This window comes from Kryptolebias marmoratus, linkage group LG5, assembly GCF_001649575.2.
Source record: "Kryptolebias marmoratus isolate JLee-2015 linkage group LG5, ASM164957v2, whole genome shotgun sequence".
In the NCBI taxonomy this organism is placed as follows: domain Eukaryota; kingdom Metazoa; phylum Chordata; class Actinopteri; order Cyprinodontiformes; family Rivulidae; genus Kryptolebias; species Kryptolebias marmoratus.
In genome coordinates this window covers 18,795,357-18,822,067 of record NC_051434.1, presented here as the reverse complement: position 1 = coordinate 18,822,067, position 26,711 = coordinate 18,795,357, and the positions used below count along the sequence as shown (strand labels likewise).

General features: G+C 38.4%; 1 protein-coding gene across 1 annotated transcript in view; it reads left to right on the top strand.

Annotated features, from left to right (window-relative positions):
* The window catches only part of ctdp1 (CTD (carboxy-terminal domain, RNA polymerase II, polypeptide A) phosphatase, subunit 1), a 79,113-nt gene that overhangs the window by 15,244 nt on the left and 37,158 nt on the right, over nt 1-26,711 (top strand). The window contains exons 9-11 of the mRNA XM_017421066.3: nt 2,853-2,994; nt 3,083-3,286; nt 6,980-7,133. Of these exons, the coding sequence (XP_017276555.1) occupies nt 2,853-2,994; nt 3,083-3,286; nt 6,980-7,133 (500 nt within the window). The remainder of the gene's footprint in view (nt 1-2,852; nt 2,995-3,082; nt 3,287-6,979; nt 7,134-26,711) is intronic.

The following is a 26,711-nucleotide window of genomic DNA, read 5'->3' as shown; positions in this document are numbered from 1 at the left end:
TATATATATATATATATATATATATATATATATATATATATATATATATATATATATATATATATATATATATATATATATATAGTGATTGTAAGTTGATAAGGTGTGATGGCAACATCCTGTCTTCATGAAATATAGTAACAATACTAGTGTCAAAGTTAAACATGCTTGACAATTAAAAACAACAATAATAGGATGTAGGATAGACTGATAGGAGCTGAAGCTTCAGGGAAATCAGGATATGTGCACTTTAATTCTAGATCTAAATTTGGCAAATGCAGAGAACTCTAGTGCTAGAAATCTATTTGCATATATATAAATAAGGCTTTTTTCATTGTTTGAACCTGTTAAAAAAATAACTGGATAATGTTGCACTTAAATTTTACACATTTTGTAAACAGATGTGTAAACAGCAGCCATGTATATTTTACAGTATTGCTACCAACTGTTTGTTCTGTTTCTTTGCTACTTATGGATGTGGATTTTGTGTCATTTCCTTGGCAACCCTTATTCCCCGAGCTGGGCAGACCTGAGCCTCAACTCTAATCTATAGTCATAGGTCAGTGAGCAGACTCGCTGACCCGAGTTACCAGTGCTAATTACTTATGGAAGGATATTCCAGATGCGTTTTTGGTTTATTGGTGCAGTTTTAACACGCACACGACTCAGCCATGCTGCTATAACAAGACGACTGATTCTCGTTTTGATGATGGTAGTGATTGTCCATTGAGTCACACGATCATGTGACCAGTGCTGTCTATATTTTTAGCTCTATGAGATATATGTGTGTGTGTTTGGGGAGGGGGGGTTAATATGATGTTAGTCCACCTTTTGCAGCTGTAACAGCGTCAACTCTTCTGGGACGGCTTTCCACAGGTATTTATGGGATGTTTTGACCGTTCTTCTAGAAACACATTTGTGAGGTCAGACACTGATGTTGGACAGAAGGCCTGGCTCACAGTCTCCGCTCTAATTCATCCCAAAGTTGTTCTATCAGGTTGAAGTCAGGCCAGTCAAGTTCTTCCTCACTAAACTCCCTCCTCCATGTCTTTATGGACCTTGCTTTGTGCCCTGGTGAACAGGAAGGGGCCGTCCCCAAACTGTTCCCACAAAGTTGGAAGCAGGAAATTCGCCAAAATGTCTTGGTTTGCTGAAGCATTAAGAGTTTCTTTCACTGAAACTAAGCTGCTGAGCCAAACTACTGAAAAACAAGCCCACACCATGATCCTCCCTCCACCAAACTTTACACTTGGCCCAATGCAGTCAGACAAGAACCGTTCTCCTGGCAGCAGCCAAACCCAGACTTGTCCTCCAGAGGACACGTCTCCACTGCTCTAGAGTCCAGTGGTGGGGAGCTTTACTCCACTGCATCTGATGCTTTGCACTTGGTGATGGAAGGCTTGGATGCAGCTGCTCGGCCATGGAAACCCATTCCATGAAGCTCTGAGTTCCCGAGTTAATCTGAAGACCACATGAAGTTTGGAGGTCTGTAGCTGTTGATTCTGCAGAACATTGGTGACCTCTGTGCCTTTTTACATGAACTACCACTTCTTGGCCAAATTGCTGTTGTTCCCAAACACTTCCACTTTGTTATAACAACAATAGAAAGGAAATTTCCCGACTTGACTAACTGCACAGGTGGCATCCTATCATGGTACCACACTGGAATTCACTGAGCTCCTGAGATCGACCCATTCTTTCACAAATGTTTGTAGAAGCAGTCTGCATGCCTAGGTGCTTGATTTTATACATAAGTATTGGTCTTCTATCATGTAAGTGAAGGTTTTCTTATTACAGTCAGGAAGTCAGGATCCGTAGCAGCAATGGGAAACCTCAATAAAAAAATAAACTAAAGCAAAACTACATAGTCAATAAATTAAATGAAAGGTTTATTTAAAAAAAAAAATCTTAAAATATCATGACTGCAACTTCTTTTCAAAATTGCTTTCTCAGTTTTACCCACAACTGGACACGAGGGGCCAAAAATCATTTGTGGAAATTCTAATTTCAAAACTTGGGTCATAATTGAATTTCTCACAGCTACTTCTGTAGTGACATTTGTCCAAATGAAAGTGTCTTTAATCATGACTGTATCATGTAAATGCTACAGGTTGTATTTGTGTTTTTGTTCTCGGTAAAGTAGAGCTCCAACTTTCACCAGCGAGACCCAGATAAACACTACAGTTCTTTTATGAAGTCCAGGCCATTTTTACCCTCATTAAAAAAAAAAAAAAAAAAGAAAAGAAAAGATTAGTGGATTTATGTTTGTGTTTTGTTTTTTGCTGTTTTCTTTTTTTTTATTTCTACCAGCCCAGTTTACCATATGGGAACAAAAGAGCAGCAAGTAAAGCTATCACTGCCTTGGAGCCAACAGAGCTGAGAACAGCACTTGGCTCTCAACTCGGAAAGAAAAAAAACCATACGGGAATAAGTTCAGTATGAGAAATGGGTCGGTAAATAATAGCTGCAATTGTTGAAAATTTCCTGATGGTTTGCCAGAACAAGACGTTTTGTAGATATTTATTGCATGCACTGCGTCTCACAAAGGTAACTGATTATTTAATCATAGCTTTCAACGGTCGTCATAACTTCAGCTGTGAATCGCGGGTTTTCAATCATTCTCTCTTTCATTGTACCCGTTTGTCTGACTTCATGTCTCGCATGTCCTGGGTCAGCATTTAAACACTCCTATATAATCATAAAATGAAGTTGCCGATGCTGTTAAAAGATATTTCCCGCTGGCTGTAACAGCTTGAATTAGAAATCAACGTCTTATTGATGGAAGCTTGATAATAATTGTCTTTAATTATGAAGTCCTGACTTGTTACTTTCTTTTTTACCCTAACGACCAGGTACAGAGAAGGTGCGTCAGGCACAAGGCTGCAAGCACCTCCACGTCGTCAACCCCGACTGGCTGTGGAGCTGTCTGGAGCGCTGGGAGAGGGTGGAGGAACAGCTGTACCCTCTGAAGGAGGACTACTCCAAGACACCACGGTATGGGAACCAGCCTCTTCCAGTGCAATTAAAACATATCAGACAAAATACTTGTCCTAATGACTACATCCAACCTTTATGTTTAAAGGAGCAACAGCCCTGCTGCTTTTCTGGACAATCAGGGCTCCCTGCAGAAACCGGTTTTCCACCCTGCTCCCATCCACCCCAAACCTCCACCTGCAGCACCGGAGGTTCGGACGTATGACCCTGTGACTGGAAAGCTCATCCGCAGGGGCCTCCAGGTGTCACGTCCACCACCCTACTTGCATCGGTCCCAGCAGTCTGCTCTCAGGTACCACCTCATGTTACTAGTAGTTATGTTTTTATGGTACCTAGTAAACTGGAAAATACTACTGATACAGATGACCAAGTGTTTATTTTGTATCTTTATAATTAGAAATTTTGAAAAACAAAAAACAGTTTTCTATTAAAACATCCCCTGTGGAGAGTCACATATACAGTACTGTGACAAAGTATATGCTCCTTACAGATTTTTTCTTTTTTGTCACACTTAAATGTTTCAGATCAGCAAACAAATGTTAATATCAGACAAAGGTAACTTCATTAAATACAAAATGTAGTTTCTAAATGATTTCATTTATTAAAGGTACAAAAACCATCCAAACCAACCTCACCCTGTGTGGAAAAAGTATTTCCCGCCCTCTTCTTGAATAATGAATGTAAAATTGCTTAATTAGAGCCATTATCCACAAATGGAGAAAACACGGAATAGTGGTGAACCTTCCCATGAGCAGCCGACCAAAATAACTCCAAAGGTTCATCGACGATTCATCTACGAGGCCCTAAAAGGACCCAGAACAATATCTAAAGCCCTGCAGGCTTCACCTGCCTCAGTGATGGTCAGAGTTCATGATTCAACAAGAAGAAAGAGACAAGTCAAAATGGCCACCATGGGAGCATTCCAAGCCCATAGCCACTGCTCAGCAAAAAGTACACAAAGACCCGTCTCACATTTGTCAAAAAACACCCTGATGATCCCCAAGACTTTAGGAAAATGTTCTATAGACTGACGAGACAAAAGTGGAACTTTCTGGAATGTTTGCATCCCAATTCATCTGGCATAAAGCTAACATTACATTTCAAAAAATAGATTGTCATACCCACAGTCAAACATGGTGGTGGTAGTGTGATGGTCTGGGGCTGCTTGCAGTAATTGCTAGAACCAAGAATTCTGTTCTCTACCAGAAAATCCTGAAGGAGAACGTCCGGCCATCAGTTTGTGACCTTAAGCTCAGACCCACTCGGGTTCTGCAGCAGGACAATGATCTGAAGCACAGCAGCAACATTCCTCCACAACCACCTGAAAAACGTCATTGCCAGCCATCATGATTGCATTTGTTACCACCAAGAGAGGCTCAACCAGCTATTAGATTTAGATTTAGATTAGACTTTTTCACATAGGGCCAGGTTGGTTTGGATAGCTTTCCCACCCCCTCTTTTATTAAATGAAATCATCCTTTAAAATGTAACATTATGCATACCCCATATTTCATGTGTCGTACAGAGTGAATGGACCAAAAAAGGAACTACATTTTGTTTTTACTCGGGTTACGTTTGTGTGATATTAACCTTTTGTTTGATGATCAAAAATGGGTAAGTGTGACAAATAAGCAAAAACAGAAGGAATCTGTTTGAGTTGAATGCTTTTTCACAGCACTGTATGGGACACGTACTTCTAAAGTGTCATTTTGTTTGAGTCTGTCAAGACTTTGTTGCTAATTTTTGAAAGTGTTGATTTGTTTATCTTCAGCACCCCACAAAGGCACATGGAAAAATCCAGTTGTGTAGCCATCATTAGGTCATAGTTAAATAGTTTACTCATAGTTTACTGTACGTGTTTATTTATGTTTTCTAGCATCACAAGAGGGCACACAAAGAATAATGAGCCACTTAACTAAATCCATTAAAAACATACATCTGTAATTGTTGTTCTAGAATAAATACTTTTGGGTCTGATTTTGCATCTTCATCCTAACTGCACCTGCATTTGATTCGCTGCCTTCAGTAAGAATCTTCTTTTAATCTTCAGAACCAGATGTCTCTTTGTGAGCACTTTTTGCCACCAGGTAATGTTAGTGCACTCTGAAGACGCATGATAAATCCTGACATGCTTGCTGTCCATCACTGGTCAGGATGATTCAGGCTGGCATCACTAAATCAGTCCAGCCCGTGAGTCACCTGTCAGTCTGTGTGACTTCCTGTCGTACAGACTTTTTGTAAAACACGAAGTAAAGCAGAATGAGCCTTAAGGGTAGTAAAAAAAATGATGAACATGAAATGAGAGCAGTAGTTATTGCACACGTGTTAGTAGAAGTGCTTTAGAAGATGGTCTTAACTCCACAGATTTGTCCTCAGGGCCTTATTTTCAACCTTAGGTTGTTTTTAAACTAAGACACCATCCTGTGTACTGATGCGGTACTGTATAAATTACCCCCAATAGGAACATAGGGGTTTCTTACTTGAAGCTAAGGAATTAAAAAGTCATTTTTATCAGAGGGATTGATGACACTTGGTGTTTGGGGATACCCACCTGTAGTCCACAGCCCCCAGAAGAGACACTGAGCTTGTGTGTATTTTGGCTTTTTTTTTTTTTTTATCGCCTGCTGCCTAAAACTGTTATAAATCCATCCTTTCTCAGCATAAGATGATTTTAGTTTTAAACTCTGGCATGAATTGTCTTCAGGGAAGGATAAGACTTGAATTATATCAAATCTAATTCGAAGTTGAAGGTGCTCATTGCAAAGTATGTGTTTAAACTTAAAAAAGTTATTCTGAACTATATCAAAGGGTGCCGTTTGAAAGAGTTTTTACTCTAGTAGTTTTCCAGATATATTGATAGGCAATTCTGAAAAGCGGGTTTACACTCCATGAAAATTATACACAAGGCAGAATCTGCCAAAAACCACATGGAAGCTTGAGTCACGTGATTTACCCATGTTAGGCTGGCTGTAGTTTGTGTAGGTCAAGAAATATAGTCTAAGTAAGTAGTCTATGGAAAGACTAATCTCAGTACAGATAGTAGGTAGCGGCCCAGAACCGTAAATATTTACCTAATTTTCTAACTTGGTGAGAACCAGATGAGGGCAAGAAAACTGATTTTGCAGGTACACTTCAAAGTCTCATATTTTTTACCATTTCTTATTCATCCATTAGGCACAAATTCCAGTCCAAAGTGTGTCGTCTTTGTATGTATTTGCTGGTTATTTGTGCCTCATGGAGGCTTAGTTCTGACTGTTTTTAAGTTACTCCAGATAAACACGTATTCTTTGCTCCTCACAGCAATTTTAAACCTCCTCCAATTAAATCCATCTATGATGATTCTCTGTAATTAATAATCTCGAGTGGAAAATTGGCCCATTTTCCATAATGTATTAGAGGCACAGTTTAGTTTTTAAGGAGTTGCATAAACATGACTTGAATCATCAAAGGTAATGGCCTAAAGAAGAAACATTCCCTCTCGTTTGCATAATCTACTGAGGCTTTAAGTCGGTTTATTTCCCATCGTTGGTCTCTAGCCTTAACCTCGGTGTTATGTTGCTGTGGATTGTATATGTTCATTATGTTCTGTGTTTGCAAATGAGTTCTGTTCACTGGCAGTTCTATAAAGATCACCGTGGCACAAAGACAACAAATCAAAGCTCTTCTGAAAGCTAAAAAGATAAGACTTTGAGAGCACTTATTCAGTCTTACGCATAAAGACGAAATTTATATCCTGGCAGATATGTTGGTTTATTCAGTTAAATGAAACCGTGTAAAAAAGCTGCTCAGTATAGCCCATATAATTTGTGTTTTATTAGTGTGCTTTTAAATATGCCAAACAGTTGATTACAACAGAAGTATTCAGTCTGTTGCATCAATAGACTGAGCCAGGGCAACTCTTTAACTGGACCAAAACAGTTAGCTTTCATAGTGTTTCTTCTTTTTTCCCCCATCCCCTTTGGTTTTGTCTGTTGTTGTGCCTCAGAGGAACTGCACAAAGTCAGCAAAATGAGGCGGCAGGATCCAGCCGAGTTGATGAGCAGCCAGGACCTTCTCGACGTAAACGACAGCCGAGCATGTCCGAAACGATGCCTCTGTACACGCTCTGCAGGGAAGATCTAGAAAGCATGGACAAAGAGGTAAGAACGGGGACACGTTGACCATAAGTGGGAGGTAATAAAATGAGGTTAATATAACCTTAAAGGGACATGAGCACTTGACATATTATGGCATATTAGGCCATGTCATCATTTATGTGCCTGACTAAAGTTGCCTTAATAGAGCTGCGTCATCTAGTGTCGTGTTGGGAGGCTTGGACGTACTGTGGCTCCAGCAGCTCTAAAAGGCGATGAAAACCTATTTTCTCAAGCAATGATTTGTCATCCAGAGCAATAAATCCAGTCACTTCTTCTGTAATCCCCCTTGTCTTATCACTGTCCTGTGGAAACTTGTCTCTTTAAAGATCCCTAGTTTTGACCGTTTGCTGCTCTGAAGCACTAAGCGCGTGTTAACAAAACGCCAGGCCAGGAGGACTGATCAGCAAAGATCTTAAGCCTTTTTCTTACATCACCTCTCAGGCTGGTCCTTGTACACCTTGACTGCTCTTTGGTGTCTTTGTGTGAAATGACAGAACGAAATGGAAGTTGAAGTCGATCCATTAAGGTTTCATCTCTGAACCAACAACAGAGGTAGTAGGGGTGTACCGGTACATGTATACGTACTGAACAGTCACACTACAGATGCCATGCAAGCAGATGAAGAGTATGTTAGTGTCAATCAATCACCACTCTCATCCATAACTGAGCACACATTTGTTTTTTGCTAACTATCAACAGCATAAAGCAAGTATAGTAGGGATGCACCAATACCACAACTTTTCCAAACAGAGTACAAAATCTTCCATTTGAGTCCTAATCAGTATTGTGCAGTCATGGGAGGCAGGATAAAAAAATAAAAAATTACTACAGTAAAATACATCAAATATTAATATTTCTCATTAGTTGCCACTGTAATGCTTGAATTATATGTTTATATATTTTATATAAAAGTGCTCATATATTTCACATATGTTTATGTATTTAATCTTGTTGATCTTATGTAAAATCACGTTTTTAAAAAAAAAGCCAGGAGTGAGACATGCAGTAACCTGCCTTTGTCTGCTGGGGGCGCCTGCGAGCTCACAGCTTGATTCTTCTTCTGCTCTTTTTCTGTGTATTATTGAAACAAACAATTAGCTAAAGGAATCCGAAAATGGGGAAGATGGTATCATCTGTTCATGTTTGGCTCTGACTGCTAAAATGGAAGCTTCTATTATATTTTAAAGTTTTAATTTTTCTCATAACTGGGTTTTTACTGAAAACTGGATTTGGAAAGTGATTTGAATCAAATTAGTTTTAACCCCCAAAACATCCCAGAAAGGTGATTTATTATCACACGCCTTAAGGTAAATGATTTTTAATAACTTAAAATGAACTAAGAGATCTTGTGAATACATTTTGATTAAGATGAGCGCACTGACGCCCTCCCTTGCACTCTCCTCCAGATTCTCTCTCTTTAAATAAAAATGCTTTAACCCTGGCACTGAAATGAAAACTAAAACTGACTGTAGATCCTTGTAACTCGCTCTGAATAATCTGTTAAAATAACGACATCATTAATGTATTTATGATAGAATATATTCATCTTTATTGTGAAGGCGTGTGTGAATCTGCTTTAGTCAGACTCTGCCTCACCACACTTAAACTTCACCGCACATGACTGGTACTAATAAATGCCATTGCACATATTATTATTATTTTAAAAAGCAGAAATCAGAGGAGCTTACTTTTCATGTTAACTCCTCAAACGTAGCAGGACAGCTGCAGTCTGATCCAGTAGCACATGTTGGAGAGCAGTGAACTTGTTGGAAAGATCCTCTGCTCTATGAGAGACTGTAAGGGTTTCCTACTGCTTTTAGGAAACTCTTTGAACTTGGGATCATGTTGGTTATTTAAATGTTTTATCAAACTACTTGCATCCAGCTTTACTTTTGTCACCATTCCATTTGAAATCCCTCCGCTCAGCTGACATTGCACCTCCTCTACCATCTGACCGATCATCTTAGAGGCAAACGTCACGCTGCCATCGAGTGGTATCGATGCCGTGGTATTGGAACACTTCTGTGAGCACAAGTACACTCATTTGGTATCAGAACCGAAACCTGATACCGAGATCAGTGCGTCTTTAGAGTAGAAGAAGATGCTATCTAAAGCACCTGATGCCAAAACAAAACAAGCATGGCTAGTTCAGGTGACAATAGGAACCTGAACTGTGCGTTTGTGTTAAATTAGCATTGTGGGAAAAGTTTTGCGTTGCCATGGATCACGAACAGTTGCAGCGGACACCGCAGAAGTATAAGGGAGAGGTATGGAAAACCAATTGGGTCATAATTTGCATGCTTTAAACGCCCTCTTGTGTCTTACAATCATCTCTATTTAATCAGCACCACCCATGTATGAACAGCACCCTAGCACTCACCTAGCTTAGAACTTCGCGTGTTTTGTATTTTCATATTGGGAGATGTTGTTCAGTTCTAAGTCAAAGTAACCGAAACAAACTTTTATATATATTTTGTCAAACCTTTTCTTTCACACACGGTTGGTAGAACACTTTACGGTTCAAAGAATACGACGGTACAATATGACGTTTTATTTTTAAATTCTCAGTGAAGAAATTGCTGGTTGAGAACTCCTACCTTGTTGTATACGGCCTGCTACCCTGGAGCCTCCCCAGTAGAACTGGGGTTTTGTTTTTTTGTTTCTGCTTCTGGTAGATTGGTCTGTTTAAAATGAGACTAAAACAAAACCAAAAAGCTAGTATTTAACATTTGTTTTTCTTTTTCCATGTGATGTACCAAACCATGACCCCAAAACAGTGACTTATGCATACTGTTACACTCCCTAAGCAGTAGTCACAGAACCAAACTAATTTATGTGTGTGAATACAAGCAGTGAACCATTCTAATCCACACGCCTCATTTTCACGTGTAAGCCCAAACTGACGCCGTCCTGAGCCACCTCTGTTTGACATTTGTTAGCTACCAAAAGGGAGAGAGTTGACTTCATGATGACAACTGTAAACATGTCTTCAATCAGACAGTTGTTTCTGTCATCTGGAACCCATCACCCTACGGGAAAAAAGGGTTACATTAAGTGGACTCCTAGGTCAGACCATGCAGTGCTTAAAAGAATTTTTTGGGAAAAAGAGGAAAACCCAACCAAATACCTCAGACTCTGCAGACATCAGTTTGAATGTTAAATGACCACTTTTATTTGCAGAGCTGCATCTGAACAAACCACAGAACAGCTGAAACAAGGTCCTTTGGACACATGAAACCAAAGTGGAGATGTTTGACCATGATCCACAGTGACATGTTTGGTGTTAAACAAACACAGCATATCAAAACCAAGTTATTGCTACAGCTTATAAAATTATAGAGTACTTTTTTCCCACAAACACTGAAAAAACTAGATGCTTTTGCTGCTTTGTTCATTTAGTCGGGTTTTTGTTTTGTTTCAGTTACATAAATAACCACATGGTGCAGAAAACTAAATTGTTAATCTTAGGCTCTGTTTAAATAATTCCAAGATGTCTTAGGATCAGGGTTACTTTTTCTTTTTCTTTCTTTTTTCTTTTTTGAACAGTAAAACTTTTGAGTTAAGAGAGAATATTTACTTTTTCTCTCAAGACCTGTAAACCCTAAATAAAGCATTATATTATTAGTATAGTTGTACACATTTCCATTCATTTATTGTCTTTTTAACCCCCCTGAAGCCCTCAAAAGAGACAGAGATGAATAGAGATAGAGAAGCCCTTGTAACTTCGGGTCAATTTGACCTGAATACCTCGGTAGGGTTAGGAACATACCATTTCAGTTCAGCCAAATCTGCATTTTAAAAAGACATTTTTTAAAATTAATGATGTTCTTAGGCTGTTTTTAATCGAACCTTTTATTGTCATAGATGACGTGTAATGAAAGCCTGATTCAGAATTGTAATTTCATTTAAAATATAATTATCCACGTAATGCTGCTGTTAAATGCAACATATTTTCTCATTTTTCTATGCTCTCTTGTTCTGATTTTCATATCCTTCCATTTTATGGCTGTCTAATTTTTGCATGCTATGTTTTTTTTTTGCCTTATGAGGCAGGTGAAGTGATGACTAATGCGTGTGAGCGCAGCACCTCCTGCTTGGATAATGCTCTTTAATTGAGTCTGAATTCTGCTAATGCTTCAGCGGGGTGAAATGTGCACAGCAGACTGTTGAGATGTGCCAAAACCCTCTCGGGAAGTTATTATTCTACAGAAAGGGGCTTTGTGGCTTGTTCAAATGGAACATGTGACAAGTTGTCTTGGCAATGAGGTTTGTGATGGTTATTTAATTTTTATGAATTGAGAATTTCTGACATAAAAAGCAACACTGGTGGCCACTCAGCTATTTTTTATTTTCCTCTCAACATTGCAACTTGAAAAAGAGGAACTTTTACAGTTTTAGTCAAAGAGAACCCTACACTAATTGATTGAGTTGTGTCACATTGTTCAGTATGAAGTGTCTTTTTATACTTGGTGGTCCTTGATTAAACATTTCCACTCAGTTTTATGAAGTAATTCAAGCTTATTATTACTGCCCTCTGTTTTGATTGACTCGATGCTAATGCAGAGTTTTAGAACAGAATGCTGTGATTTAATTCTTTGTGGGTGGAAAAATAAATATAAAGATAATTAGATTTTATCCAAGTCTTTATTTTCCATTCCTTTGTTCAGAAGGAATGTGATCACTTAAAAATGTTTTAAAACTCACTGTGACACCGGTGTTCCTGCAGTTTCCAGTTCATGGCAGGCTTGAGTCTTCATAATTGTTATTCCTGAGCATCCTAACCAATTTCATTTCATCTGAAGGTGGCAGCTTGGGTCTTCTTCCTAACCCTGGCAAAGTGGTGACACCAGAATAACTTTTGTATGACTGTTGCATGTTGTATATTCATTCCTTACTGGAAAACCAACAACTTGGATAAATCGTTAAAGGCCCAAAGTTATTCTGACACATCGACGATGGGTGTATGTAAACATCTGGCCACAACTGTGGATATAGTTGAGCTCTGGACTCCAACTCTTGGAGAGGAGCTCCACGGCATTTATTCAATAAGGACTCACCCGAAGCATACTTTAGAGGTTACCAAAAGCGATTGAGTGGCTTTTGAAGCCAAGTGTTCAAGAAACTGTTCAATTCAGGCATTTCTATTTAGTCTTAAAGGTTGTTACTTGTTCATAACTTGATACTGCTGGTTTTCAACACAAATATGTACGTGTGTCTTTTCGGGGTGCAGATAATAGTTTAGCTTTTATAAAGCTGCTTGTTGGACAAACCATCTAAAAAGGATTAGAGTGAGTTTTAGGCACTTGCTTTTACCAAAAACCGTGGGAGCTTCTCAACATTTGGAAGTTTCACTTTTTGCACCTTTACGAGTGCAACTCAGTCTCCCGGTCAACTATTTTGTTCTTTGAACAAGCAAACAACTTGACTTAAAAGGCTAATCTTTTGTAGATACAGCGAATTTCAAATGCCACGTTCTGCGGAGTGCTTTAGCTAAAGGGCAGTTTTTGACATTCTTGAACACTGTAGGTCTTCGGGGCCACAGGGAAAGAGCCACACATAATTAGCTGGAGCAAGGTACACTCCTAAGTCAGGCAGACAGCCTCACATTTAAATGTCACCCGTAGTTACGTGGTGGTATGTCAGTTTACCAGGAGCAACACGTGCAGTTTACTGGTGAAGAATAACAGCAGTGTACCAAATGTGTGACCTTTCTTTGAAAATGCTGTTCCCTTGTTGGCGATTTGATAATCTCTTTGGCTCTTCCACAACTACAATACGTTTTGTTTGCTGTATTTCTTTGCTGATGGCAAGATAATTCAACTGTAAGAAGAAGCTTTTCTTAAAGGTGTCTGAGCTTTATTTTGAAAATTTCTAATTTATTTTGGGACTTCAAATACTACACTTCACTGTCGCTTTTTCTCAATTTTCCACTTTTTGAAAGTTCTAATCATAAAAAAAGTGCTCAACTTATACAAGATTTATAGGGCAGCCTTGATGGAGTAATATGTGACCCATGCTGGCAAAACGAGTCACCAAGAGGAGTGTTTTTATTTATTATTTTCAACTTTTCCCATCTCAGACGCTTCAGAATGATAAGAAATTTGGCGATTGACAGATGATTTGCAGCAACCTGGTTTTGTTTACAAGAGTGCCGGTTTGAAAACTCAATTTTTATTGGTCTGGAGTGATGTCATGTGGAATTTTTCCAGTACTATATTTAAAAAGATGAATCTCCAAGTTTCACAGCGAAAACACACACAAAACACTATATGAAGGGATTTCCCAGAGCAACAGCAGCCTGCAGGGAAAAATGGTCAATTTCAAAAGAAACTAAAAGGATTAGAATTAAAATGATTAATTCTGAAGACATACCTGTTAAAAACCTTCTAATAAAAGGTAGATTAGGAAGATTATATGCTTTTTTAAAAAAAAAAAATTAGTTACTGGGATTGCTAAATGGTGTCTTTATGGACTTGCTTTCATGTAAATCTCAATTATGGCAAAAATTACTATTACTTCAGGCTGGGCTCATTCTGACTTATTTTGACAGCACGAGTCATCTATAATAGAAAATCCTACTTAATAATATAAGATCCAGTGAATTAGTGATTGTCATGGGTATTTCTATTATTTTGGGTGTGGTTTTGCAAAGCAAAACCATGTTGAACCTTTAGTAGCAGCAACAAACAAAACCATAAGTCCTACAGCAGTGAGAAAGACATTGTGTCAAAGACATCAAAAATGTCTCTTTTAAAGTCTATAAGATGTGTAAAGTTTGGAAAGTTTAAGCAGTTTAAAAGTTACTGTGTGACATCGTCACACTTCCAAGTTGAACATTCTGTGGTTAAAAATGGCAAAATTTAGAAAACCTAAATTACAACTGTAATTTCAACTGTGAAGTATGCCTGAGCTATACTTCTAAGAAGGCAGGGGTTTCCCCACATTTTGGATATGTTGTTTGACATACTGCTATTAAAAGTCATAGCACACTAGTCCCAATTGAGCTACACGTTTTGATTTGTTTTGTATGGGTTTTTCCAAAGGAAAACTGTGTTGGAAACCGAAGAATAACAACTGATTAGTAATAAGGGTGCTTAGCCGTAAAATCTGCTCAACTATAACCAAGTCCTGGTCTTGTAATGTCTTGAAACTGCTGACCTTACAGACATCAAACCAACATAAACAAAATCATAAGAACTACTAATGGCTGCACATGGTTCCCTGTAAGATTAGCTGTGCTTTTCACCTTTTCAAATTCCAGGGTGACATATAACAAACTGTGAAAGGTTCTGCTTAACGAAGCTTTAAAGAACACACGGGCAATTTTTTGGAGGAAATAAATCGAAAAGAAAGAGCCTTTAATCGGAGTTGAACAATATGCCACCAGAGTTGATATGAATTCATTTAACACGAATACTTATTTGTAGACCCACTTAGTGTTTAAACTGTGAGTTGCACCGGATGAATATGCTTTTTAAAATCAATTGCGTAATTAATTTTGAGTTAAAGAAAACTGATTTCTCGCCATGAACTCATAAATCCCAGAAGGAAACCTGAGTTTCTAATCTGCTTTTTGTATGCCCAAAGGAGATCCAAACTAACAAGAACATGTGGCTGCATACGACCAGGATATGACACTGGCAAATAGAGGCTAAGTGGTTGAAGTCACGTATTTCTGTAGTGTCTGAATACAGGGTCACTCTGCTTGTTTGCCCAAAATCTGGCTTTATTATTTTCACTCCTTGTCCTTCCTTTTACTCTCCTTATTCACAATTTCTGTCATGTTTTCACACATTGTGTTTTTAGCTGATCAGCTCTCATTATTTATAGTCAAAAACTAGTCACTTTCTGCTATCTGGCCTGGTGTCACTAGTTGTGTTCATGGTGTGATGTTAATGCAGAATCTATAGTTTCTGATTTATTTTAAAAATAGTAATAATAAATTGACTGAGTCCAGTAAATATACTTAATTTATCATTGCATAGTTGTTGTGCTTCTTTTGGAATTGTAGGCATCATCTTTAATGTCAGCAGACCCAGTGAACTCCAAGGCTTACCTTCACTGAATTTATTGTATTGGCCTCAGTTTAAAAATACATCTAAATGTTTTCACTCAAAATGATATGTGAAAGATCTGTCTGAAATTGCTTTTTTGTATGTAGTAGTTTTAAAAATCTGCTGTTTTTGTATGATTTATATCTACAGTGGAACCTGTGAATCTGAACAAGTCTTAACACTTTTCGGAATCTGAATGGTGTAGATTTTTTTTTCTTAATTTCAAACGCTAATTTTTCATTGCATTTAAATTTGCTAATCAACTGATAAAAATCAGTCTTGGCATTTGAATTTTGGTTCAACAAAATTATAAAAAAAAAATTAAAAAACTGATGAAACTGACCTTGATAGAAAGGATGGTACCCTTAAAAAACATTAATAATCAGACAATAGGGACATGTTGAATTAAAGGCTCCAGCATACTCTATAAGAAGTCAAGAAGTTGGTTCGTGGTCACGTGATTGTGAGCAGCTCGTTTTCTCACACACCTTTCATCGTCCACGAGACACTCGGCTCAGAACTCCCAGGAAGCTTCTCTCTCCTCCTGCAGCGTTAAAACGGGTTTCTTCCTGCCGGCTTCTCAACTCTCCTGTCCTTGTAGAGATTTTTACTTCCCTCACCGCGACCAGACGTGTTTATTAAACAGAATGAGACAGTCCCAGCCACGAAGAGCCGCCTGTGTCTCCATGCAGTCTTCTTAAGTTCATAGGTTTCTATGTTTTGCTGGAACAGTTGTAAAGACGGCTGTATTTTTTAACAGCCTCCAGCTGCTTCTCAGCGGAGCAGTAGGAGCAAAATGGCTCCATTAAAGCTCACCGGCTTTTCCGCATAAACAACTTCTGACCGATGACATGATACTTGGATCCAACCCCTGTGAGAAAAAGTCTGGCCAGGGCCTTGTGTTGCGAATGGGTAGGCTAAGCTGTTAGCTGAACAAAATGGCACAATTTTTATCACGCAAACACGTGAATTAGAGCGGACTTTGTGACTTCACATGGAGCATGCAAAGGCCTTAAAGTCTGTCCTGTAAGTAGTATCGCAGGTGTCTTCTTTAATCTTGTAATTAGTCTGCCTAATTTGCCCTGAATATTTCATCTATTTATTTGTTCTACATCAAAAGTTGGCCCCCATAGAGTCTCCTCTGAAAAAATTCTGGCCCCTGAACAAGTTTTGTTAGTGACCCTTGACATGGGATCCGAGGTCTGAAACTTGTTTTAGTTAACCATAGATTCATTGCTACAAGCAAATTTGTGCTTTTAATTGGGTTTCTCCAGACCTGCTATCTCTAAACCTGGTGCTCAGTGAATCTTCCTGTTTCTTCAGTCATTGGCAGCCGACAGAAATCTTAAATATCATTTTTGACCTTAACAAATTGTTTATTTCTGGTCTCAGTTTCCATAAAAATGTGATAATTTTATTACAAGTCCTTCACTCAGGAACATTTCTGAACTATGCAGGTACAAGAATATGCATGATTCATCCCAAAACTCTGGAATCTGTTGTCTCCCCGAGGCACCTTTTTATTCCGTTTTTTCCAGCTTTATGTAACTTGCCTCGACTAACCTCTGCTGCAGTGTGGCGTGTCTTTTTCTGAGGTGATGTCGAAAAGCAGCCAGTATCATCCTGTTTGCAGATCCTTTTTAAGAAGTCTCATTCTCAAAAGATTGTTGAATTCTCCACATTTGAGTGCTGTAGGAGGAGCACGCAGAGGCAGAGCGAGGTGATAAGGTCCCTACTGAAATTGTTCCCACCAGATTGCCCTTCCATTAGTAACTGGATTTGGCCTTTTAGCTGACAAACTCAGGTCCATTTGCATTCATTATCTTACCTTCAGGACCTTAGGTGACCTTTTTTTCCCCCCCAGTACATGCAAAGTCCCTTTAGACCCATATTAAATGACTCATCAGGGGTCTCACTCCATTAGTAATCAAATGTCAGCACTATGACTACCTGTGATTACTTGAAGTTTGTCAATTTGAAATGATATTAAGCTTCTTCAGTGGGACTCTTCTTGTATGTCTTACACTGTATAGAGCCTGTTCTATGACGTAGTCAACCGCACAGGCTTTGCAAAGCCATCATTCTACCATGAAGGCTGGGAATTTCCTGTGTAATATGTACAGCTACGTGCATTTAGCATAGGTACACATAGTTAGTACTGTAATCATTATTTTCAGGTAATGATCAGGGCGAGACCACTATTGGTTGAGTTCTGAGGTTTGAGCCTGGACTGTGGGGCACCAGCACACAGTGCCTCACACCAACTTCCAAAACGTCGGGGCATTGCACTCTAGGATAAAGGCAGTCAGAAGCACACAGAGACTTGATGGTATCTTTTTCTCTTTTGGCTAGAAGGCACATTCTCTTGGTAGACTGGTTCAGACTAGAGTCTGATTCAGGCAGCGGGAGTCACATTGAAAAGACGATTTTGTTTTGTCTGATGGGGGACCGAGAGGCAAGTTACCCATGTGACAGGAGGCTGCTCCCCACACATGGAGCGAAACTGTAATATTTGTGTTGTAGTTCAGCCGTCTGACATGGCAACAGTGGTCAGATTCTCTGACATTGAAACTTTCTGAACCCAGGTCTCAAAGTGGAACTTTTCGGACCCTCCCATTTGCATTTCGAAGGAAGCCGGAAAGTGTAACATCACGCATGCACACCACAGACGGCTGCAGTCAATAGCTGTTCTGCTTGTGTAGAACAGTAATAATAGCAGAGTGCTGCTTGTGCTGCTCACCCTTTTCAACATGTAGCAGCAACCCAATCTTACTGTCGGTCCAGAGAAACGTCTGTTTTTGATAGAATTATTTACATGCTCCAGACTGCAAGGTCACCTCGTTGAAAGCCTGGCATCAGTGTTGCCAGATATGCAATAATTACCGTTTTTATAAGATAGTTTTAGGGTGAAGTCCCCCTCCTTTCCTGTGCTTATGTTCGCCAATCTCAACACACAACTAATTGTACAACCTTCCCCTGAGAAAGCACACCTCATTCAGCACATATGATAGTTTGGATCAAAATATAATCATTTTAAAGCGACAGTACGACAGTTTGTCATTTCCTATCCAACAACCCTGCCTGGCATGGAAACTACAGCTGATTAATGAGCACAGTGATGTTCATGTAAATGTTTTTTTTTTTCTTGTTGATTCACTTCAGTAAACATTGGAAAAAAAAAAACATTTCCAGAGATCGTACTTGTGTAAACAGGGCCCAAGAGAACTACAGAAGAGAGGTCAGGTGTCTGTGAACCCAAGACACCTCCAGTAACCTCGGAGGGCCACAATCCTGCATGTTTTAGTTGTTTCTCTGCTTTGACACATCTGATTTGAATAACTGAGTGATTAACAGGCTTCCCTGGAACTTGAAGACCTGCTGAAGAGCAGGGAAACAACTAAAACATGCAGAATAGTGGCCCTCCGGGACCAGGATTGGACATCACTGCTCTAGATAGTCAAGTTTTATCATGATCTTGGTGCTCCACCAGGGACCCCAGCAGAGCCAGTCTGGGGACCTCACTAAACTCTACATTTAGTGTAGAAGTGATGTACCAATGTCACAGTTTTGTCTTCTAGGTGCTGCTATTCATTTCCATTCAGTATTTTAAAACAATGGAATGTCAGGTTTGCTTTCTCACCCTGACAGTGCATGGTACACCTTCTTTGCTGATTTTTGGAGAAAATTTTCCACTTTAAACGAGAGTCACACAACATCACATTGAACTAACAAAAGAAGGTTGCCATACAGCATTAGGGATAAACATAGATCATACGATTCTGACGTAAACTGCATGGGTCTGCTAAAAGCTTCTTATGCAGCTTTAAAAAATTGGTCTAAACATTTGTTGCTGCTGTAAGAAAAGGAGCTCTCACTGTGAATTCATTGTTTACTTATTTTGCTGCAGAAAATCTCATATTTTCCTGGTTTATTTTTGTTTCTCCTATAGGTTACCTTTGATTAGCAGAAGCTCTTTTTTCGTCACACCTCAGCTGAACTTCTACTAACAAAAAGAAGCCCTTCAGATTACATAATGTTTCTTTTTTTTGCTTATTTTGTGTCAAGCGGAGTTCAGCTGATAATGATTGCAGCTCAAATTTAATCATTAACCACAGGAGAAAAAAAATGTTTTTTTTTTGTTTGTTTTTTTAAAGAAATAAGGTTCTCTGTTCTTTTTGAGTTGGAACATAAAATAAATCACAACAAACATAAAACTGTGACTTATGTCTGTATTTAACATTTAACCCATGAGTCATCCAGAAAGTTATATCCAACCCATGATGTGCCACACTTTATTTAATCAGACATTCTCTGTATATGATTCAAAACAGTGCCTTGGACCTGATTGGTAATATCTTCTCTCCTCACAAACCTGCAAGTGACCCATTCATGTGTAGCCATTCTTATTTGCTTGATTTACTCTTTTATACAACAAAAGGGAGATGACTTCCAGTGTCTCAAGATTATTCTACACCCTGCCTTCTAGTTAGGCTAACATTATCTGATATCAGACCCTCAATACATAAAACTGTAGATGTCATTGATCCTTTAGTAGATTAATGATTCCAACCCATAGGCATTCATTGTATTCACAGGAATATAACATGTGAACCACGGTCCCAACTTCTTTCTCACATCTCCAGCAGGTGTCCTTGTCTTTATGACTCAATTTAGCCAATTTACTCGGGGTCCAGTGACAGCTATAGAGCAGCTTGTGCTGAATAAGGTGAGACTGTGCCTCATGGGAGCAGTTATACCAAGATGAAACGGTCTTTCATTTATCTTCTGGAATCTGTTCTTCCAAATCTTTCTCCCAGCGTAGCTTCAATCCCTCCCAGAGAGGTTTCCGTTCCACTCTGAAAAGCTTATAAAATGTAGAGTTGCTTCACTTTTTAGTGCCTAGTTGTGAGTAATAACTCCTAGATTTTAGTTGAGGGGGTTGGATTTTTTTCACATTAGTTTTAATGCAGTGCCTGGTTTTCTTTTTTGTTTTCTTTTGCAAATTTTCAAAAAATCTATTTTATTAAGATTATATTCCTGCTAAGTTGCATCATATTTTCTGTCAAGAGGTTGAAGAGCAGAATCCTTTCTGATTTGGTTCATTTCTTCCATGTCAAAGATATTTTTTTTTTTTACCAATTAGTATTTTTTATTATACCAGATTGAGCCTCAACGTGTCAGATATGGGCTGGATTTCAAGAGCTGGTGTGTTCTCATCCAAGTTTTCTGTATGAAAGCCAATATTGGATCTTTAAAAGCTACTTGTCTTCCCAGCTGAGTAAAAGCTTCCAATGAAGTCAGGGCTACCAACTCTTCAAACTGAACTGAAAGGAGCCTCTGCTCAAAAGAGGCATTTGTTTTAGACGACTGAGAGAATGAAAATGCTTAATGATACCAGTCAGCTTCATACAACAGACCACCACTATCTTTGTTGGCTTATAATTTTACATGATTAAAACTTTTTTTTGTTTGTTTTGTTTTTGCCTGCCCACACATAACTCTCCACAACGGCATTTCTTTCAAAAGGCTACGGGGAAAGGTTAAGGCAACATGTACAGCCATATTAAGTTTTGGAGAGAGAGTCATTTTAACAAAGTTAGTTCTTACGGCTCGAATAACAGAAGCAATATTAGGCTGCATTATTTTCTCCAGACCTGCTGTTTATTCTAAATATGTCAGACCTGATGGCATCCACCCAGATTGCCATGTTTCTGTAATAGCAGGGCATATTCTTGTGTGCACAATTTCTAAAATTGTAAGAGCTAATAGCAAAACTAAAGGCAAGAACCTCCATTTGTGGACATATCTCACATTCTATGACATGTGAAACGATTAGCTTTTTGCAAATATTTTTTTCAGAAACTAACATTGTAATAAATAACCTACCTGAATTATGTGCACATTTATGTTATTACTTTATAATTATGTTGGTGGATAGAAAAGGCTTTTTATGTCTAACAGGCTGCAGCGTCGTAACCTTAAAAAAAAGTTCAAAATAAGATGTAAGAACAGGAACCTAATCAAAGCTCTGTGTACTGGCCACTAATTTTGTCAAAGTTGGCCTCAGTGTGGGGTAAACTCATTGCTCTGGGCAGCAGCCATTCACCGCTCCCACAGTTACAGCTCCTCCTAATTGCTGGCTTTCATTCCAAAGTAATTGACTGTCAGCTACTTTTGCAGTAGATGATTCTTTGCGTGTCTAAGTAACATCTCCAGGCAAATTTAAACCATAAATTTAAACACCGGTGCCCAGAGTTTGGTGAATATTCTGTACCTCTCCTGTGCAGACCCAGCCTAGTCTTTTATGTTTTAATTTTGTTCAGTTTACAACGAGAAACTAAAACTTAATCAGCTGCGTCTTGTTACAGCAGCACATTTTGAGTTTGCATTATGCAAGATAGTTTTATGGAAAACTTGATTTTTGTTGTCATCTCTTTTGTGGCTGAGAAAATGTCCAGACGTGACCATTTAATTGAGCCTGCCTTTGAAACGACAAGACGTGTGAGGCTCTCAGAGTCAGAAATGATAAGCGTCTACGAATTCATTGGAGGAAATAAAAACACTTTACCTTTTCCTTACATCTTAAGACCGATTCATCGTCACTGTAAACCACAGAATGGTTAAAAAACAAATTTCCAATGTTAAAAACCATTTTTAATGCCCTGGAACCACACTTGCAGCTTGGAGTTGCGAGATGAAAAGCCCGTCTCAACATCAGCTTTAAGGGCACGCCATGCTTTGCTTTTCTTTGCTTTGAAAAATGTTACGTTGCGCTCACTTGGTTGGTCTTTAATTGCAACCAAAACAAATAATGCTGTAGGAAGGTGTAGCCTCTCTGTGTGTGAAGATTAATAGTTTTTATTGTTTGCAAAGGGCTTTTGAACAGGAAGATAAAGTTTCATTGGGTAGGGTTCGGTGCGTGCAATCAGATGAGATGGAGTTGGTCACAGGCAATCGCCACTCTCATCTAGAAGGTGCTCAAGTTTTTTCTACTTTTCTTTTTATTTGTTTTTTTTTGCCAACTGCCACAACAAGAAAAGGAGTAGAGGAAGATATTATCTATAGGACTATACACCAAAGCAAAGCAAGAATTTAGGTCAAATTAATTGAAATAAACACCCCTTTTCTGGACTTTGAGATAAAACTGAAATAACTTTCAGTTTTAAACTTGATCAAACTTTTTGTTTGACTTGTACTGTAGGAAACAGTTGACAGGTTGAATTGGATGCATAACATAATATAATATGACTTAATGTTTTAATTACCAGTTGACAAATATTACTGTATGTGGCCTGCTACCTTAGCGCACACGTAGTTTGTTTGACTTTCTTTTCTTTTTTTTGGAGGAGTTTTGTCTTTTTAAAGTAAAAAAAAAAGAAGAAGAAAATCCCAATTGTGTTTAGAGCACACACCTAATGTAAATGTTCTGAATTTAACATAATTTAACGTTTTCAGGAGTTTAACATCAAGTCGTGTATGGAACAGAGCTCAAAGGAGAAAAATCTCTACTTTTCAAAAAACAAAAAACATTGCTGGCTGTTTTCTGTCTAACGGTCACATCGACAAACCTGAACAAGGTTTGAATATTGTTTTGAGAGGAGAGAGAATGTAAATTTTGATTGAGTGGTGTTGTGTTTGGAAAAAGGAAAAACTACCCCGAGTGTTACACTTAGTGGTGGTACTGTCATGGATTGGGCCTCTATTTTGCCGCCACAGCAGCTGGAGAATGGAGGAAAATGTAATGGCATCTGCTTGTGAATCTAATCGTAACATGGCGGAAGTCTCTTGTTTCTGTTCAATTCTCTTCATATTTTAGCGATGCTAATTAGATCCCTTTTAAATCCTGCCATTGTCATTAGCTTAAAAAACCCTTTTTGAGAGTTCATTGGGTAGAGTGATTGAAAAATGCCACTAAAAGAGAAGCATTTTAATGAGTTTAAAAGGTCTTTATGCTGAGATGAAATCATAAATTGTGTTTTTGTGGGCATTTAGGGGACAAACGTAGCTTCTTTTGCTGTTTTACTTAGATCTTACTCTCTAATTTGCTGGTGACTTGAAGGGTCAATCTCAATCGAATTTGAGCAAATGGAGCAAGAAAACAGAACGAATGGCAGTAATCTTTTTCTATTTCAATCTACAGATCAGCTTACGTCAAGCACTCTTGTCTTCTGTCTTTTCCAAGACAGTGTGTGGATCTCCCAATAACCAATAACAAGGCTGTAATGAGCCTGGCGTCATGCCAGCAATGATCCTTGCTCTCTCCTCAAGAGAACCACCCCCCCTGCATTAATTTTAGTACTCCCACAGCTATACAAGCTTCAAATGAGTCTCTTGTCATAAGGTTGCACATTTATTTCGGCTATTCCCTTTTTCACTGATCTGATCCTGTCAAAAGGCTGATTTGTTTCAGATGCTTGATAACCAATGGCTCAATAAGTTATCAGCTGACCGTTTATTAGGAGGATTTAGCCTGACAGGATTTTTCCCTCCGGATAGATTTACTTTTTGTAAATGTTACAAATAATTCCTACTGCAGTGTCATCCAGTATCAACCCAATAAGACTACTTTAAATGGTGTCATTTTTAGCTTGAGACATTCATTTTTACAGTTTCTTCACATATTCAGTTTATAGTTATTCTGTCTTTCTCTTCCTTTACCGTGCTCATTTCTTCTCTGTTTGATCTTATTGACTTTGCGAACATTCGGTAGTATGTCTGCTTCTTGTGCTCCTACCCCTGGCATCATTTCAAATCTTTTTGTGTATTTGTGTTTTTACAAAGCCTGGGCAGCGACGTCATCGAGACTGTTTGGTCTGCCATGATGGATGGCGATTTTCTCTGCATTTCATGCAGCTACGTGCATTTAGCATGGCTAGTACACATGGTAGTACGTTTTGATATTACTCTCAGGCAAAAGCAAGGGTGAGACCATCACCCCTGACTATTTAGTTAAGTTCATTATTACCCACTAAAAGGCAAAAGCAGACAATAATGATTTTGCTCATGTGCATGTTCATGTCTGTCAGCATAATGTCATTAACCAAGGGACTCATTTTAATGAAACTCTCAGAAAACAATAATTTGATACATACACCTACAACTGATTAATTTTTGTAATCAACTCCATTCAAGATGTGCCACTACAGCTAAGCAACCTTAGCGAACACAAAACAGGATATGACTCAGCCACCTTTACAGATACCAAGCTACAATTTGGCATATTCGTACCTGAGAGTCATCCTTAACACTCACTCTGATAAGCCCAGATCTGATTTTAAAACTCAGCTATTAACTGTGAGTAAAGTCTAAAGTCTGTTAGCAAAATATCTTTAATGAAGCTTTCAGAATATAATATTTGGCTGTACATCTACAGCTCATTAATGTTTTGAGTCAACCCAATTAAGGATGGCCATCACTGCTGATTGACAGTAGCCAACACAAAAATGACTTCAACACAAGCTCTAACACAAGATCATGCAAAATTGCATGCGATTGTGCATGTCATGTTTGACCAAAACGGCTTTAGCTTATCCCTTCTTATTGTAAGATTATAGCGGGCGATATGTATTTCTTCAAGGAATTCGAAGCCTTTTTAATTAACATAGTGCCAATTCACTACAAAAGTTGTCTCAGTGCACAATAGAACAAATAATAACAAGTCCATATCCAAATTTTAAATCCAATTACAGTCAATTCAGATCTACTGTGATAACATTCAGTATTTTACAAAATGCCAATTTGTAAAATGTTGTCTAGAAAACTGAGGGTTGTTCCCAGACTGTCGGTTACCTCACACCATGCATGGCTTGTTCTCAAATCTCATCGAGCCCTCAGAGCAGGACGCAGGGACCTCTCACTCAACGATGGAGGCAGTCAGGCTCTTGGGGAGATCCAGGAGTGGGGCAACCGGCACCAAAATGACAATACTGCATTAGTCCGGGAAAAGTAACATGTTACTCAGACAGTGGAAAAGCTGCACCCACCTACGTGCTCTCCCTGATTGGTGGCAAGACAGTCAGTTATTAAAACAATAGTAAAGTCTTCAAATCTGTACATTTTAAGAAACTCGTCAAATATTCAAAAATTACTTCTCATCCCTAATAAATATTTCAATCAATCAATTCAGTTTATTTTGGTAAATTGTCAACATTAAACACAAGAAATAAAAAGACAATAAACAAACCCATAATTTACCATAAAAGGAATAGGCTGAAGCCAAAGCTTATTCTTGCCTACCCTACTTAAGTGCCTAACAACCTACCAAGATATCTTCACAATACATATATATATATATATATATATATATATATATATATATATATGTATATATATATATATATATATATATATGTATATGTGTGTGTGTGTGTAAGCTATTCAGAATTACTTCACATTTTATAAATCACTTTTTAGATAAAAAAGGATGGTTAGGAAACTTGTCGAACCACAGGGAACTGGCTAAAGCTAGGGTTCCTAAACTTTGTACGCAAAGGTCCAAATCTGATTTGTAGATGAGGTCCGGAGCATCAAGCAATAAGTAAACACCTTTTATTAAATTTACATACAACTTTTAACCTAAAAAATGGTTGTTTGCCTTCAATTGTTTGTTTGTGAGCTTAAGCTGTTTTAACTAATGATTAAACTTGATTATCTTAATTACTTTTCATGCCTCAAACAAAAACTCCCCTGTGTTCTCACAAGAATAAATAGATTAAATAAACTGAACTTCAAGGCAACAAAACTCTTTGACATCAAAATGATTGAGGTAAGTTACGGATGTCCTGAGCCAATTAAAATATGGAATAACTTTGTGGGTTTTTTTGTCTGCTTTTAATGAGCTGCCTAAACTGTGGTACTAAAATTGTCAGAATGACCAACTTAAATGTTCATTTGTCAAGTGGCCACAATATGAGCTTTTTGCTACATTTATCGCTGAGAATAATAATTGTCACGAATAATTTGGCGAGGACAAAATAAATGCATATTTCTCATCTTTGACAACTCCATTTTCTAAGTCTACCTCTCGTTTCGTTTTTTTTTTTTTTTGCCACATTTAGATAGCACCATGACAATGCGACACAACACCTACCTCTTATTATTATTATTTTTTTTTTTTAGATGATGACAGACAGGCCGAAGCTCCAGCCCGCTTTGGGACTGACCCCCTTTGTCTTTACGCATCAGAGGGAAAAACAGACTCAGACAGCTTGTGGCTTGAAGAGTTATGGCATTTGCTGCTGTTTTTGCAGCCTTTGCTGTACATTTAGTCATCGAAGTTCAGTCTTTTACAGGAGATTTTCTTTGTCTCAGTCATGGGCTCCAATTCTCACACTGAGCATATGGACACAGGGCGCCTCCTCCCTCGTTCGCCCTGTGTACTCTCGCTCACTGTTTTTCACTCTTTAGGAGTTACATCACTCTACACTACCACAGTAGTAAACACTTTGTTGTATCCCACCGATCCATTGCAATGCAATATTCTGTTCTCTGGGTCCGGATTGACTTGTCGTTTGTTCTGGACTTGGAC